The sequence below is a fragment of the Aphelocoma coerulescens genome, chromosome 10 (genome assembly GCF_041296385.1).
Source record: "Aphelocoma coerulescens isolate FSJ_1873_10779 chromosome 10, UR_Acoe_1.0, whole genome shotgun sequence".
Taxonomy (NCBI): Eukaryota; Metazoa; Chordata; class Aves; order Passeriformes; family Corvidae; genus Aphelocoma; species Aphelocoma coerulescens.
Genome location: NC_091024.1, coordinates 20,882,104 through 20,899,117, shown reverse-complemented (window position 1 = coordinate 20,899,117; position 17,014 = coordinate 20,882,104). Strand labels below are relative to the sequence as shown.

Sequence of the window (17,014 nt, the reverse complement as noted above, 5' to 3'; positions counted from 1 at the left end):
GGATGGGGCAGCCACAGCTTCTCTGGGAAACCTGTGCCAGGGCCTCCCCACCCTCACAGGGAAGAATTTCTTCCCAATATCCCATCTAACCCTCCCTTCTACAAGTAGGAAGCCATTCCCCCTTGTCCTGTCACTCTTTATCCCAAGTCCCTCTCCAGCTCTCCTGGTGCCTCTTTAGGCCCTGCAAGGGGCTCTGAGCTCTCCCTGGAGCCTTCTCCTCTCCAGGGGAGCACCCCCAGCTCCCCCAGCCTGGCTCCAGGGCAGAGGGGCTCCAGTCCTCAGAGCATCTCCATGGCTTCCTCTGGACTCTCTCCAGCAGCTCCACGTTCTTCTGATGTCAGGATCCCATGGTTGGAGGCAGCTCTGCAGGTGGGGTCTCACCTGAGCGGGGCAGAGGCGCAGAATCCCCCCCTCCCCTGCCGCCCATGCTGGGTGACGAGCCCAGGACACAGAGGGATTTCCAGGTGCCAGCACACATGACCAGGATGTGTGGAGCTTCTCGTCCACCAACACCACACCTCACGTTGGTCTCTCCAACTGCAAAGAGTTTCTGCAGCTGTATCAGTGAAAAAAAAAATCTTTAATAGTAACAACACAGCAAAGCCATGCAGGGTACAACCCAAGGTCCTGCGGCTCCAGTGCTGGCTGTCACAGCAGCCAGCACAGATGGCTACGAGGGAACATAACAGCCAAGCATGTTGAGGTATTTCCCAAACCAATTCCCAGGCTTCTGTCCTCTTCATGTTTTTCCCAAGCCAAAACACATTGCCCTGTACGCCCCCCCAATAAGTTTCTCCTCCACAAGCCCACCCAGGTGCCCCAAATCATAGGTGGACTTCCAGCATCCACAGCTTTTACAAGCAGCATTCCAGTCCATCATGCAAAAGAGCATCTGCTGCTCTTCCTGGTTTCATTCACTTTGGTTCCACTGCCAGAACAAAGGAACATGTCTCCACACCTGAATTTTACAGGCTTCAATCATCTGCCCCAGGAGTCTTCCTCTCAAGTGGAGGAAACACCAACCTATTTAGCAGCCCTTGTCTCAGAGCCATCCCATGGCTGACCATCCCCACCACTCTTTTCTCCGTATATGCTCCCCAACAAATCTCTGGTCTCAGCACCTCTCCCAATGCCACTGTGCCCGCCCCACCCACCCCAGTGCCCCCATTGTGATCCCGACACCAAAGCAGAAATCCTCCCAGGGAACCTGTGGCTGCACATGTGGTGACACTGCTGCTCATACTCCCCAGCCACTCTCCTGACGCACCAGCACTTGCCGACGGCAACAGGGCCAAGCCGACCCGAACGCACGTGCTTGTGGGGCTCACCCTGTGCGTGACAAACACAGGGCTTCACAGGCACGTGCCCACATGCCAGTGACACCTCGTGTGCAGCTGGCACAGAGGAAAGCATAGACCTCCATGTGTTCAAAGTCTTCCCCACCTGAACCAGAAATTGCATCAGCCACTGTGATTGCTTAGAAACCAGCAGAGAGTCCTGAAAAACGGCCACATGCAGACACAGCCATGAAGCCACCCAGAGCCCAGCACCGCCCAGATGGACAGGAGGCCGCTCATCCTGTTGGCCGTCTGCCACTGGCAGGGCTTTTCGTGCCCCTGGTGACCTGGGAGAGCAGCTTGGCCAGCTCAGCATCACTGCCACGTGTTAGTAGAGGAGTGACACGTCAAACATCACCCATAGCCACCCACCAGCCCTAGACCACCACCGCAAGTGGGACAGAGCCCACGTACCATCGGCAGAGCCAGGAGTGAGGTGCTGACTCCTGCCAGCCCTGCTCCTTGTGCTCACCCGCATGCCCATGCAGATCCCACATCCACTAACACGTTAAGGGATCCTTCTCTGCACATGATGCAACCAGCAGGAAATAAATTCCTTCAGGAGCTGCAGGGAGCCTTGACACACAAGGTGAAGCCAGTGGGATGCAGAGCACAGCACAGACTCTGCATCCCCTTGGGAGATGGAGCAGGCAAAGCACCAGGACATCACCATGACTTCAGAGTGACAGAGGCCAGAGAGGACTCACTCAGCACAGCCACAGTGCTGAGAAAAACCAAATCTCAGCGGGTACAGCAGCATGGTACCTGGAGCACAGTGTCTGCAGGTGATTTGCTCACACATGGTTCCCAGCAGCCAGGCCTGACCGGTGTCATTCCATCGCCACGTCCAGACACCAGCACATCACACGGCCAAACCACCTTCATGCCAAAACCAGGAGGCAATGGTCACACATCAGTGCTGGCCCCAGCAGTACAAGACACACGGTCCTGCTCCCTTGTCACCCACAACGCCATGTCCCAGCAACGCCATGTGAGCAGCAGCAACAGCATCCACGCCCCAACACCTTTCTTACCTTCTCTGACTTCACCTTTTTCAGCTGCCGGCACTCACTTTCTCCATCCTCCAGCTCCGACTTTACTCCCAAGGGATTGAGCGCAGCTCCCGTGTCAATAGCTATACTCCCAAGCTGCTCAGTAGTAGCAGGCTCTGTCCCCTGGCCCCCATCATACTGTCCCACCCTCACTGCCAGGGCCAGGGGCTGCAGCACGCTGGGCTCCTTCTCTGCCGCAGCCCCCGCACCCTCACTCCTTTCCTTCTTGCTTTTGGATGAGCTGCCCTCCTTCTCCTTCTTGGAGCCAGCCACACTGCGAGACGCCTTGGCCGACTTCTCCGAGCCCTTCGGGGTGACGGCGGGTACCAAACCACCCGAGTTCGCACCATCCCCAGAGCGTCCTTGAGCCTCCTTCTTGCCACCAGCTCCCTCACCGGGAGTGAACAGGGACGACCCTGAGGTCGGCTTCCCACTGTCCTTGCCAGTCTTGCTCCTTTTCGACTTGGATTTGCCCTCCTTGCCCTGCGGGCCCGGCACTGGGCTCACAAACTTGATGTTATCCGGTAGCGTCGCCACTGCGTTGGGTGCCGGGAGCCCCACCTCCTTGGAGCCCGACATTTCCAATTTCTGCTGATCCTTCTCCAAATCAGCGTCCAGGTCAATGATGAGATTCCCTACACCAATGTCCCACTCATCCCCGCTGTCATACGTTTCAACCGGGTTCGCATCAATTCCTTTCCCTCCGGAAGCTCCGCTGCTCAAGGACATCTTAGAGTTAACGGCCCCTCACGGTTCAAGGCTCTTCCCTCTGCCTCTATGCCCTGGGGGTCACCTACGTCCTTGGGGGGCTTCCAGTGGTCAGGGTCTGCCCAGGTGACGGCATCGCTGCTGGAAGGGAGAGCAAAGAGAACAGGGTTACACACAAAGAACCATGGGCAGGCAGATCATTGACAGCCACACCTGCAGGCAGGAGAGATTTGGGCAGGGTGAAGCCCCCAACCTCCCAAATCTCCCTCGCAGCATCCTTCTGCCACCCCCTGGGCTGGGGCTGCTCCACAGCCGCCCCCGCAGCAGCGGCCATCTGGCACCAGTCCTCGATCAATACCAGCCCTGGCAGGTCACGGCTCTCGGCTCCAACAAGACATTACTCACACATTTCCCCGCTCGCCATTTCCCTCTGAATTATCGAGCGCTGCCCCTGGGAGGGAGGATTGATTCCTCTCCTGCCAATGCCACCCGGAGGGAGGGCTCCCCTCCACACCAGCCTTGCTGCAAGGGACAAGAGCTGCTCGCCAGGGAAGTCAAGTGCCTTGGTGGGAAATAAATCCCAGGCTTCAGAGTGCCTGTGACACTTGGGACGCGTCAGAGCAGTCACCAAAGGCCAAATCGCAACGGGAAGCATGAGAGTTCCCACCCCATCTGCACCTCTGGGCAGAGCAACACAGCACCCTGATTTGGGGTGTTTACCACCATCGCCTCTGGCCATGATAAGCCTCCAGTGGGAAGCAGAGATGCAATTGTACAAGCGCCCAGTCTTAACTGGGAAGCAGGGGTTCAGCCCTACCTGCCCACACCACAGCTGACCCCGGAGAGCACAAAATATCTCCTCCCTGCTTCCCAGCCTTTCTCCCAGGGAGAGAAACAAGAAAGACACCCACGCGCAACCTGACACAGCACCCGAGTCTTGGCAATTACCCTGACGAGACATAATTAACACATGTAACAGCTTCTTCCCAGCACCGCCCAGCCAGGCCGCCTGCTCTCCAGAATCCTTAAGAAATCCTTGACCACCCATTTGGATGAGGCTGCTCTCGAGCAGCACTGTCATCCCCTTCCCTGCCAAGCTGCAGGCCTGCCTGCTCCTGGTACTATTTACAAGTGACACTTCAAAAACAGGTGACTTAAAGAGAAATGAGAGGTAAAAAAAAAAAAACCCCACACCACACACACACAAATTTCTTCAAACCCCAGCAGGCAGGAGCCTGGAAAGCAGCTTCACGGTGCATTTCCAGAGATGCAAACACTGTAAAAATGCCAGGGATTCTTTCATCAGCCAGGCTGCCGCAGCCAGACCATTTTCCATCTGCTCCCCACAGCATCCTCGGCTCTGTACAGCTAATAATCCGCTCTCTGACAGGTCATTACGGAGATTTTTAACCCCAGGAACTGGGGGGCTTGCATGCAAGCTAGAAATGAAAAGCACTGACCTCTCATTTCAGCAGCAGGGAAAATGCCGAATCAGGAGATCACTTTGTGCTCCGGAGTCGCTAACGGCTTCCCAAAGCTGCCCTGCGTGTTTCTATGGCCGCCTCCTCCTCCCCTTCCTACTCCTGCCCCAGCACCTGCTCCCCAGTTCCAAGCTGGTGTGTCCAAACCAACCCCACCAACCTGCCTCTCCAGAGCCTCTCTCCAACTCACCGATGGGGCCGGCGAGCGGCAGCGAGCACCTCACCCCTGCGCAACACTCTTTGTGTCACGGATCCACAGCAATTCCTTTGTGCGGGTGGGCAAAGACGGTAACGAGCTGGATGAACCAGATTTTTGGCTGGTACCAGTCCCTTCCCAGCCCTAAGCTGAGGCATGGAACTCAGGAACAATCCCAGTGAAGCGGTGGACCACTGATGACCACTGATGTGCAGGAACAACCCACAGGAGCTGACAGTAGAAGACGAAGTTCAATCTCCAAATCCAAGAGGTGCCAACCCAAAGCTGGAGCACGCAAAGAGCCATGGCAGGCTTGGGTCAGAGGGAAAAACAAACAAGGATCTGACCTTGCAGTGGCAGGAAAAAGACAGACAATCTGCAGGGTTGTACTGCAACACGCATATTATCACCTGCTCCATCAACACCTGCACGACGCCAGCTTAGCCAGCTCTCCACTCCCACCAGGGAATTCACCTTGCTGCTCCAAACGTGCACATACACATGCACACACATCTCTGTAAATATTATTTATACATGTGGAATAAGGAGAGCAGATGAGCGGGACTTGGGTCTGAAACTCTGCAAACAGCAGCAGCTTTTGCCAACTCCTACCACAACAAAAGGAAGAAGGAGCCCAGAAGTCCGCTGGGTCCCCAGCAATTAGAGAGACAGGAACAATCAAAGGGTTAGAAAACAAGAGGAGCAAAAACCCTCACCCTACGGAGGAGGCGCCGAGGGAGCACAGGCTCTGCTAACGCAGACGGAAGGGAACCACAAACAGGACGGACAGGAACATGCTGGATTGGCAAGAGCAGGGGAAAGGCACGTCCTAACGAGAGTGGGGCAGGGAACTCCAGACATGCCACCACAGGAAGAGGGACTGGGGCAGGGATCGGCCCTTTCCAGACCAGAGCTGAAGGCTGGGACCCTGGAATGCAATCGGGGGGGGGGTGGGGATCTCCTGAACATTCTCCATTGCATGTGGCTCCAAAGCATTTTCTACAGCTTTTTCCCTCCCCAAAACTCCCATCCCAGTTCCCCATTTCTCTACTCCACTATCGCGGGCTCAGCCTCTGCAGCCAGAGGAGCATTTGGGGTCCCTCTCCCAAGTCAAAGCCCCAGGGACCCCAACCTGCCACACCATCGTTATTTTGCGTGCATAAGAACCCCTGGCCACCGCATCCCACGGCCCAGAGAAAGAAGTGCCTTTCCCACCGCCTGCTTTGCCCAAGCTGGAGAAGCACCGGGTGGTATCCAGATCCTCCCCACTCTCCTGCCGGGGGAGTGATGCTGCCACAAATCACAGCATCCAGAAAACAGAGCAAGGAGATTGATTCAGCTGTAAACGTGTCCTTCCCCTTACCTCCTGCCATCGCAGGATTGATCCCCACACAACATGAAAGGCATGTGCTCACTTGTTGGCCTGGAGACCTGCCAACAAAGCGTTTTAAGAGCAGTCCTGGAGCGCAGATCCTACAAGGAGACAGCTTTCTGCTTGGGAATGCTGCACACACAGAGCACCAGACATGAATAATTCAGCTCCATTAGGTGCTGAGACCTCTATAATCCACATCTACGGGCTGGGACTGAGCCAAACCGTATTCGGAGACAAACCTGAAAGTTCACTTTCAGGGCTGCACACACACCTAGAGACAGTTCTTCCACCAGAACAGCTCCACTTCCAAAAGGTAGCAAGGAAACCGCACCAGCCCCTGGCTGTATGTGCTAAAACCGGTGCAGGATGCTCAGAACCCACCGAGCCCGCGCCACTCCGGCCTTCTCTGCCAGTTACCAGAGGCCAGGAGACCAAAGCTGGGAAGGATTGACTGTCCAAGGGTGGTGAGACATAGGAGAAAGCTCTTCTGGCAGCAGCCAGCCCACACATAGGGAGACTGTCTCATAGCCATGTGCTCCAGCCTGCAGCGCTCCAGGATCAGCCTCTGGTGGCTTCCAGACATGACCGACTGCAATTTTCACCCTGATTAACTCTCAGGAATGCCCGCAAGAAGGAGCGGCAAAGAGGACAGGGAAGGGGGGGGAAATCTGCAGGACGCAGCATTTCCTCTGGCGGGCACAAGGCAGGGAGCCGAGGGTTTGGTGAGATGGTTGCTCCAGCCAGCAGCAACCCTGAGGAGCAGAGCCCTCCGCTCCCTCCCAAAAGAGCCAAAGGCAGCGGCGTGGAAGGGATGCTGCCCTCCCAGCTTGCCAAACCCCCAAAGGGCTCCCCACAAGCCCCCAGCTGAGGCAGCAGCAGCACTAGGGGCTGCAGTGCCGAGGCCATTCCTCCAGCCCCTGGCAGCCAGCCGGCTGCTCTCCCCATCCGCTGCCTCTGCACAAGATCCCTTTTTGTTTCCTTTTACGACTAAAGAAACTCAGGGCAGTGGGGGGGAACACACTGCCTAACCCGCACTGCCGCGCTCACTCCCCACTCAGCTCCTACCGCCGCGCCTGTAATCCCCCAGCTGGGCTTGTTTGGGTTGGATTTTTGTTAAGTAACTCCCATGTCTTTTCTGCAGATTTCTTTTTAAGATGTTCCCTTTCTCCCCACCCCCTCTCTCTAGAGCTGGGGGAGAGAGAAGAGAAGAGGAAAAAAAAGAGAGAAAAAAAGAGAAATGTTGAACGCGAGCCAGCTGGCACGAACAAGAGGAGACGGAGAAATCTGCACAAAGGAGCTTCCTCACTCACTTGCTGCTTTCAGCTCAAGAAATCACGCAGGGGAGGAGAGTTCGCTCTCCCCCAGACATCAGTCAGGCCGTAGCAGACAAAGGAGATTTGCCATGACACCCTCCAGAACTGCCACCCAACAGGGGCAGGATCCCTCCACCGCCTGCACCCCGCGGGAGTCCGAGCTGTTGCAAAACACGCCAAGGCACAGGGCTTCAAAACAAGCTGTTCAATGTGGAATTAAGCAAGATTTTGAATGGAGGAGCTGTGCTCCCGCCTCTGCGCTCACACAAGGTGCCGAGAGAACTTCAGTGGCTCTCAAGGCTGAGCGGGACGGCACCAGCAAGCTTCCAGGAGGGAGGAAGGCTGAACCCAATTTGAATAAAATGGAGCCACCCTTCTTTTTTTAACATGGAGGTGCACCCCATCAAGACTACATCTTCCAGCATGCACTGCAGCCAGAGCGCCCAGAGAGACACCGACAAACTTAGGCCAGGACTCCCAAGTTTCCGAAGGCTGAGCCTTGACACTGGAGATGAACCTGAGACAGGGCAGCGCTCGAGCGATGAGTCATTTGTTGGCATTCTTGAGAAAAGCTTGAAATACTTCAGTCCAGGCATGACAAAAGCAGGACAGACAAGGTCACTGGAAGAGGCTGGAGATGGAGGAAAGCGGAGAGGTGAGCAGAGACCACTCTCATGCAGGGCAGCCAGGCAATCACCCTACCTGAAGCAAAGCTCCAGAGATTTAGCCACAACACCCATCTGCTCCCAAATACACACTCAGACCTCAACTTCACATTCATCATCAGGCAAAAGATGCTCCTGGGATCAAAATTCAACCTCACACCCACTCCCATTCACTCATTACTTTAAAACATTAATTTTATAGCAACACTCCACACAACTGCAGCACATGACAATGTCCAGCAAAGCTGTCAATACAAAAGACAGGCACACGGTACCTGTGTGTTTGAAGAAAACACCAGAATAGCTAAAACCTAGCGTTTGCTTCTTCTTGACACTTCTATAACCCAAACACCATGAGGATCAACTTGATCTAGGGCTGAAAAAGCCAGGGTTCTTGAATACGTCTGACTAGCAAAGCCACCGTCGTGAGAAGCCCTCACTTTCCTCAACTCCCAACAGGCTACGCGCAGCCCTGATACACGAGGCACACAGAAAGGGAGAACACAAAGAGGACCAAGAGTTTCAGGCTTTCCTTTGTATCGTGAAACGGGGAAAACTGAAACAAGGACCTCTTTAATCCTCCCATCAGTCTTGCAAGTGTCATCACCAAAGTCCAAACTTTTTGTCTATTCGTGCCTCGAGAGCCTGCGGTTCTTCAGATTTAGTTATTTGATTTTGATGTCTCTCAACTTATGCATTCTTTTCAAGGTACTACTTCTGTACTGAATAAAACACAGCTCACATTTCCCCCACCAACTCATAACAAAGTCCAAGAGCTTCATATTTCAAGAAAACTACCAGCAAGAGAACCATCACGTGGTCCTCAGCACATGGTCCTCAGGTCAAGCAAGAGGCATACCGATACCTACAGACCCACGTGAAGGCACCAAACCCTCAATTCTGTTCCTGTGAAGGATGGCTGGCAAACAGCACCTTCCTGGAACATCTGCTCACTCTCTGCCAAATTGCACTGCTGGAGTCACTTCTCCGGTGGGAAGGTGAGCAAGCACCATCGTTACACACAAGCCTGAACGCACATGTCTACATGACTTGGGTCATAGAACCGTAGAGCAGAGCAGTTGGAAGGGACCTTGAAAAGTCACCCGCTCCAACCTTTTGCGGAAAAGGGAGATCAGGTGAGATTATCCACCACCCTGTCCAGTCACATCTTGACAACCTCCACTGGCATGGACTCTTACTGTGTCCCAGAGGGAGTTGTTTCAGGGAATGGCTGTAAAAAATTTCTTTCTTACGTTGAGATGAAACCTCTCCCAGTACAATTTTTATCTGCTGCCCCTCGACTTCTCCATATGGCTCACCTTTGTAGCTGCCCTTAAGTCCAGCAATGTTCTGCACACACAGCACCCCTGCAGAGAGCTGACAGACCTCCTGCCGGGCAGGAGTCAGGTTTGCAGGAAAGGCCGCAGTGCTAGGATAACACAGTGGTACAGACTCGAGGAGCATCAAGCACAGCACGAGCAGGGGCAAGAGTCACGCCAGCGCTTTGTTACAGCTCTGACAGCACTGTCCTGCGTGAGCCGCGTCCCCTTCCCAAGCCTCTGCCATGGAGATGAGCAGGGAGTAGCAAGGCTCAGGCTCTGGATCACAGCCTGCTCATCAAAAAACGCCACGATAGACATCTTCCAGCAAGCATGACCTTGCACACTCTAAAATCTCAGGCAGCTGAATATGGCCGAGATCTTTCTCAGCACACACATTCACAAGCACAAACCGGTGCCCGGTATCTAAACTTCCGGCTGTATAGGGAAAGAGGAATTGAAAAACCCACATGTGTGGGAGAAAAAGTATTCGATAGGTAAAATGACAGAGCAGCTTCCCTCCTGCAAGCTCAGCTCTCAGATCTACCCTGCATCAGGGCTGCCCAACAAGGATTTACCCCTCACTGTTGGGTCTGCATGCTGGAAGATACCCATGTGGAACTGCCATGCCCAGACCTGCACACAATGGTTTATCAATAACCAGAAACACAGCTCCATCTTCACCCAAAATCTGCATCCCCTGCTCGCCCCGTGATCCTCATGTGCTGCCCTTTGGTGTCATAGCATCACTGGCACCCAGCAGGTGCCCAGCAGGCGCTGGCAGTGCCACAGGAGTAGAGCGGCAGCGCCACAGGGTCCGGCTGTCGAAGGCTGACACACGGGCCATTGGCAGCTACCCGGTGGCAAAAGCAGAGCAACACCATGAGCAATAACCAGCCAGGATTAACCTGGAAGCCCTTTGGGTGAGTCTAACCCAGACAAGCCAGTGCGTTCCGGCAGCACCTGACACGGCCCTGGTGTTCCTTTAACACCACAAAGGCGAATCATTCTTGTTGAGCCCAGCCAGCCGTGTCACTGCTGGCTGGTGCCAAAAATAACATTAAACACTCAAAACGAGATATCTGAGCCAATCTGCTTGGCACTGCAATGCTTCCCATAGGGATAAACCTGGGGAATGACTGTCCCTTGAACAGAGAGCTGGTTTCCACTGGGAAAGTGGAAGAGCTGTGTGGATTTAAAACCAGTGCAGTTACATCCTTGCTAACCCCAACACAGAAGTGAACTGATTTATGAGAGGCTTAAAAGTATCTGAACTGGTGGCCTGTCCTTTCGCGCAGCCTAGAAGCAGGTAGAGGGCACATAAAAATAACCCAAGAGGCTCCCAAACTTCAGCATTCCATGCAGGCTGGAAGATCGCCAGCAGCAAGAGGAAGCAGCAAGATGGATGTGACCAGGAAAGATCCTCAAAGCATTAGTCACGGAGATGGGAAGAAAGAAGACCTGGCGAAGACCAAAGACAACCAACAGGCATAAATAACCACCGGAGTAAGTGCCAGAAAAGGGAGCTTGCCCTTTTCCCCTGCTCACCCAATGGTGTCAGCAGGGATGCAGGAAGGCACCCAGGTGCCGGCAGCATCCCGAGCTCAGGGTGTTGGTGGGAGCAGGGTGGGCCCTACTGAACCAGTCACCAGCTCCCTTTCCCTACAAGGCTCCGGAGGCAGCCTGGCTCCTCACCTTGCTCCTGGTCTCCCTGCTGGCCCCCAGCCCCATCATAAACCCAAACTGGGTTCTCATGGTCACAAGAGATGCAGGTATCCAACAAGGATCACCCTTCACAGAGGTACAGCAGGAACAGCAGACCACTGGCTGCACTGCCACTCTGCAGCAAAGTCAACATCTCTTTTCCATCTTCTTCATCCAAAGGAAGAGCACTGCAGTGATCCCAGCTGAGCAGTGTCTCCCGGCCACAGCCCTGCCTCGACAGGAGAGGGGCACAGCAGCACTGGTTGGAGAGGACCGACAGCTGCTGGCTTGCTTGCTCCCAGGGAAGGGAGAGCTTCTGGGCTTTATTTCCTTTATCTTTCCTTTTAGGAGCAGAGCATGCAGCCAGCCTTGGCTGTTTCCCAGCCTTCTGAAGAGGATGAACATCTCTCCACCGCTCCAAAACCAAAGGAGCTGCCACTTCACCTATTAATGCCTTTAATTCCCTTCATTCGATAACCAATTAGGGCACCTTGGCTCCCAAAGCTGAGGCTCCGTTTGTAGCAAGGCCAGTGCACGCGGCTGTAATCCCTCTTCCTGTCACATCATCAGCCTGGGAACACTTTGGGAAAAAAACAACCAGACTGTGAAGTAAAGGAGGAGGGAAGGCAGATGCAGACAGGGACAAATGCAAGCAGAGCAAGTACCATGCCGAGAAATCCCTTTTTTTTTTTCCCTGGGAGGGATAATAAATAGGTGTATCTCCTAGATTAATACAGCGCATTTGCGGAGCTCTGATATCTATCAGAAAGTTGTTAATTCGTGCTAATGACCCATTGCAAATTGCTGAATTTTGTGAATTAGCCAGCACACAGGAATACAATAAAACCCAATGAAAACCATGCATCAAAGCAGGCTGGGCTTATTTGGGGAGTCCTAGTGCACTTGGAATTACTTGTGGCAATAGATGCAGAGGGAAGGTGCAGATAGATGTGAAACCCCCTCAAAAATAAACAAGAAATCCTCAGGACAAGAAGAAATTTCAACAAGGCTACTAAGTCTTTGGGGAAGGAGAAGCAATTCTCCCAGAGATGAGCAAGATTCGGCCTCTCCTATTGGATTCACGGTGGTTTCTGTTAGTGAAGTCATTACACACCTCATTTTCACTCCTTTAAAGCTGTACAGCACACTCCTCCTGATCCTCCCTTCATCCCCTTGGAGAAGCTTCAGGAAAACTCCAAGTCAAATCTTTGGACCCACTTGAACCAACAATGCTCTCTTTAATCCAAACCACAAATGGGCTCAGCAAATTCATTAAAATCAATTTTGTTATCAATAAATCAGCATAGCCCCATTGCACATGATGGAGCACTGTAGAGATCTCATCATTCCAGCCACTGGAAGAATGAGCAGCCCAAGAACAGCTTAGAGGGGAAATCCAATGCCACAAAACCTTTCTGTGCTTGGGGAAAGAGCAGCATAAAGCAACGTCATCCTTCCTTTTCTTACGCCATGAACAAGGCAATGAATTGTAGAAGTTGGGCATTTAATGTTTCAATACAAAATATCAAGCTTGTCCTGAAATTATCCTTATTCATCCACAAAAAATTGCACTTGCATCCTTTCATACCCCTCACACCACATCTGAGCTGACGCTCAGCAGCTACGTCAGTGGGTTTTGTGAATGTGAAGGACACTCAGCTGCGGAGAAAACAAAACAACCTCTTGGGCTCGTCTCAAAAACTGATTTTTCACCCAAATGCAGATGGGAATTGGTTTCCTTTGAAGAAAAAAATCAATCACAAGAGCAACTTGAGTCCCAGAGCAAGTTTCCTGGTCAGGCAGACATTCCCTATTTTCTTACTGTAAGATTGTTCAAGCTCAGCCTCACTCCTTCCTCTGACCTCACGTCATACCTCAAGGCACCGACCCTCGGTAGCAGGAAAGTGCATCTGCATGGCAAAATAAGCCATATCCCAGCGGGATCTCTTTTCCTGCCCTTTCCCAACACAAAGCAACACCCTTCCTCATCCAAGTCAACCCAGCATGGGAACACAGAGCAGACCAGTTGCTGCCAGGGTGGCCAAAGCTCTGGTTCAGGAGCCGCAAGTGGCCACCAATGAGCTCCCAGGACAGTTGCATGCTCTAAGCCAGTTCATCTACCTACCCCTGATCTTAGAAAAGGTCCTTCACACCCACACGGGCTCCTCAACACACACCCACCCCAACCCCAAACCCTGATGGAGTCAGGCAACCCCATGCAATGGCATCCTCATTCCTCCACCCACTGCCACAAGCACCCAAATTAGGATGTTCCCAAGTAAGCAGGCAAGACCCAAGGGAAAAGGAGAAGCTCTCCCCATGTCCAGAGAGCCCATGAAGCACCAGAAGAGACATCACGGGAGAACTGCAGACAGCCTGGGCCATCTCCAGGTGCTTCAGAGACTTTGGTACTTCCCAAAAAATATCTCCACAAACCACCATCAGCTGCAATGGAATACAGGTTTGGGAACAGACACGTGACTCTCCCAAACCCAAGGCTGGGGAACCAGCAGTCTGTATGCTGCAGGAAGTCTGCTAGGATAACCATGGACTTCTCCATGACCTCAGTGGGCAACCACCCCACGGACTCCAGCACTGATCCACTCGCTGCCTTCACCGCATACAAGCAACCAAGCATGGTTAAACTGTCACCAGCTCCTGGCAAGGTCACCTGCAGCCTCACCTCCTCTCTGCAGGGAGCCAGCATCTGACACACTCCCCGGGAGCATCTGCCCCAGAGGGTCCCTGTCTCTGGCCAGGAACACCGGCAACAGAGCCAACGCTCAAAGGGCATCGCTGCGCACGCAGGATGTCACACAGCCCCGGAACAGCATACCTGGGACCATAAATACCATCTTATTTACATAATGCTCTGGATAAAGGGGACAAAGAGGCTTATTGCATTACATCTGGGACTAGTATTGCATCAGCGCCCACAGGCCCTAATCCCAGTCGGAGCCGTGCCGTGCAGTGGCCTCGGGACAGTGCCGAGGTGCATCCCCACTCCCAGCCCGGCCAAGGTCGAGCTCAAGACTTTTCCTCTTCCCACCACAGGAATGCAGAGAAAGATCCCTACACCATGGAAATGCCAATTAAATCAGGCACGACACGTGACTTTGGTCCTCAACCACCATCAGCTGAGCCCAGGAGTGGGATCCCAGATGTGGGTCTCCACCCTGTCATGGCCTGGACACAACACACAAACAACGACTTTGTCTGGGGAATGAAGCCCACATGGAAGTGCTACAAAGACCAGGCAGGTCCTGGTTTTCTTTAATTTATGCAATCACAATTAATACACTGTAAATATAACCTGGAGGCAATTTTTGATTCAAGGCAGCCCTGTTCTCCAAGAGAATAAACCAGACGGAGCGAACTCTGGTCCATCCTTCTCGTTAATTCAAAATAAAGACACACAAGCTGTTGGGTAGCTCCAATACCATGTGAGAAACACCTCAACCGCCTCTGCAAGCCCTTTCTTCCCAGAAATGCACCTTTTCAGCTCAATTTACAGGGAAAAAGCTTTTGAGGCAGCAAAAGCAATGCCGTCACCACCGACATCCAACAAGCCGGGTGCAAGGAAGCGTGAGGGGACTTTGCAACTGAGGCAAGGGAGGGATTATTTGGGGCTACCACCCAGCAAAGGGCTACAGACGGACAGATGGATCCCCCCAAAAACTCAGGCTGCTTTCAGCAGGCACAGAGATAACAAGTGTGTTAAGAGATACCTCCATGCACACACACACCGGCCCCTGAGGCTAACAAGCAGCCTAATGGCGACTCACCAAACACACAGACCGAGTGCCTGGCTTGGAGAAAGGAATAAAACCCCCTCCCCGTGCTCTGGCCGTACTCAATTACAGGTCATTACAACTTGCTCGATAATTAATTTCCTCCAGTGGCTCTAACGAGAGGCAGCCCTTGCCCTGCACACCAGGCCAGCCCAGGTGAAACATTAAATCCTTGTCCTTTTCCACCACAGAGACGCCGCGCTCTCGGTGCTGCGCACGTCTCCCTTCTCCTCCTCACAGGAGAGGAGAAAACCTCACTGGATGAATGAGGGCATAAAAGGGCAAGGATTTGTGTTTTGCGACTGAAACAGCTTCAAAATAATAAATTATAAATTATTTCTGGTCAAGAGTTAATCAATAAAATCAGCTGCCTGGGTTTTCTGACTGCCATGCATGTGCGGTCGTGTACTGCCAACAAAGAGCTAGAAATGTGCAGCATAATCCGATGCTGGAGTCACTGCACAAAGCATGGAAATAGGTTTTCCTGAGGATGTCCAGGTGAGGAACTGCCTGCGCACGATAGAGCCCAAAAGCCAGCCCCAACACCGGCATCCTTGGATATTCTGAAGGAGGGGGAAAGAGCCCACGGGGCTTTTCGGTGCACGCTTTGGAAAATGAGTGTCTAACGCCTCCTCCAAGGGAAAGGGCCTTCCCAGAAAGGAGGGAAAAAAGAAAGGCAAAAGGAAGGCTGCTGGGAGATGGAGGGGAGCCAAATCTCGCAGACCAGACCTGAACCTGTGACCTTCCCCGTGTACACAACGGGCGGGAGAGCACACGGCAGGAGTGCTTGCCCCGCCGGCCGCCCCAGCCCTCGCGGGACACCCGGCCACGTTGTCACCGGCGGGGTCACCTCCGGATCGGCCCCGCTGGCCAACGGGGGCTCGAAGGACTTGAAGGAGGGCGGCTCGTCCTGCGGCACCGGGCCGCGGGCACACGGCCCAGCCCCAGGGGTGATGCCCGGAGGGGGCTCCGCTCTCGGGGTCTGACCCCCCCCACAAACTCACAGGAACTCGCTAAACGCATTGGGGAACATTTAATCTTCCCGGGATTTGTGCCGAGAAGCCCCTGCCGGCACTACAAAAGAGCTGGGGTCCAGGGAACCTCCGCTCCCGCGGTTCCTCTGCTCCTGTGCCCCCCAAACCCTCCCTGCACAGAGACGGGGGTCAAGAGAGATGACCCCCCCTCCGCCCAGGAACACCGCTATCCCCTCGGGACCCTCCTCCCCGCCTGCATCACCCCCCCAACCCCGATCCTCCCCGCAAAAGCTGGCACGGCGGTGACCCCACGCAGGGGACACCCCCTCCCTGCAGCCGTGGGGACCCCGGGACCCTGAGCGCGACCCTCGCGATGCCAAAGCCGGGCCCCGCACCTCTCGGGGGGACCCGACCCCCAACGGCCACGACACCCGCGGGGGCTCTTTCCCAACGGCCACGGGAGGGACCCGCAACCGCCCCCGTGGTCCCGGGGGGGGCACACAGCCCCTCGTCCCCTGTGGTCCCGGGGGGAGGCACCCGGACCTCCATCCCCACGGCCAGAGGTGAGGGACGGGGAGGCACACATCCCCGTCCCCAGTGGTCGCAGGGGTGGGGGGCGCAGACAGACCCCCGTCCCCAAGGGTCCCGGGGGGGGGGGGGCACAGCCCCATTCCCAGGGGTCACGGGGGGGGGCGGAGGGGGCAGCACTGAAACCCCCGTTCCCAATGGTCCCGGAGAACGGGTACCCAGAGCCCCGTCCCCAAGGGTCACGGGGAGGGGGGGGGGCACAGCCGCGTTCCCGGAGGTCACAGGGAAGAAGGGGGGAGGGCACATATCGCCGTCCCGGCGGTCACGGCTCACGGCGGCGGCCCGGGCCCAGCCCGTGCGGAAGGGGCGGTGGGGGGGGGGGGGTGCCCGAGGCCCGAGGGGAGCCCCAACTGCCGCCCCCCCACCTCCACCCCCCCCGCGGCGGGGCGGCGTGGCGCGGGGCCGGCCCGGCGCGCACTCACCCGGTCGCTGGGGTGTCCGCCCTAGGTGCGCTCCATGCGGGCCGGGGCCGGGGCCGGGGCCGGGCCGGGCCGGCCGGGGCCGCCACGCG

General features: G+C 54.9%; 1 protein-coding gene across 3 annotated transcripts in view; it reads right to left on the bottom strand.

The window, feature by feature from the left end:
* The window catches only part of ZNF609 (zinc finger protein 609), a 64,129-nt gene extending 47,115 nt beyond the window's left edge, over positions 1 to 17,014 (bottom strand). For 2 of the 3 annotated variants that reach the window (XM_069026130.1, XM_069026128.1), the window contains exons 1-2: positions 16,926 to 17,014; positions 2,372 to 3,238 (exon numbers count right to left, since the gene is read on the bottom strand). In XM_069026130.1, coding sequence (XP_068882231.1) covers positions 2,372 to 3,118 — 747 coding nt within the window. In that variant the 5' untranslated portion in view covers positions 3,119 to 3,238; positions 16,926 to 17,014. The remainder of the gene's footprint in view (positions 1 to 2,371; positions 3,239 to 16,925) is intronic. The other variant, XM_069026129.1, reaches the window with a different exon arrangement.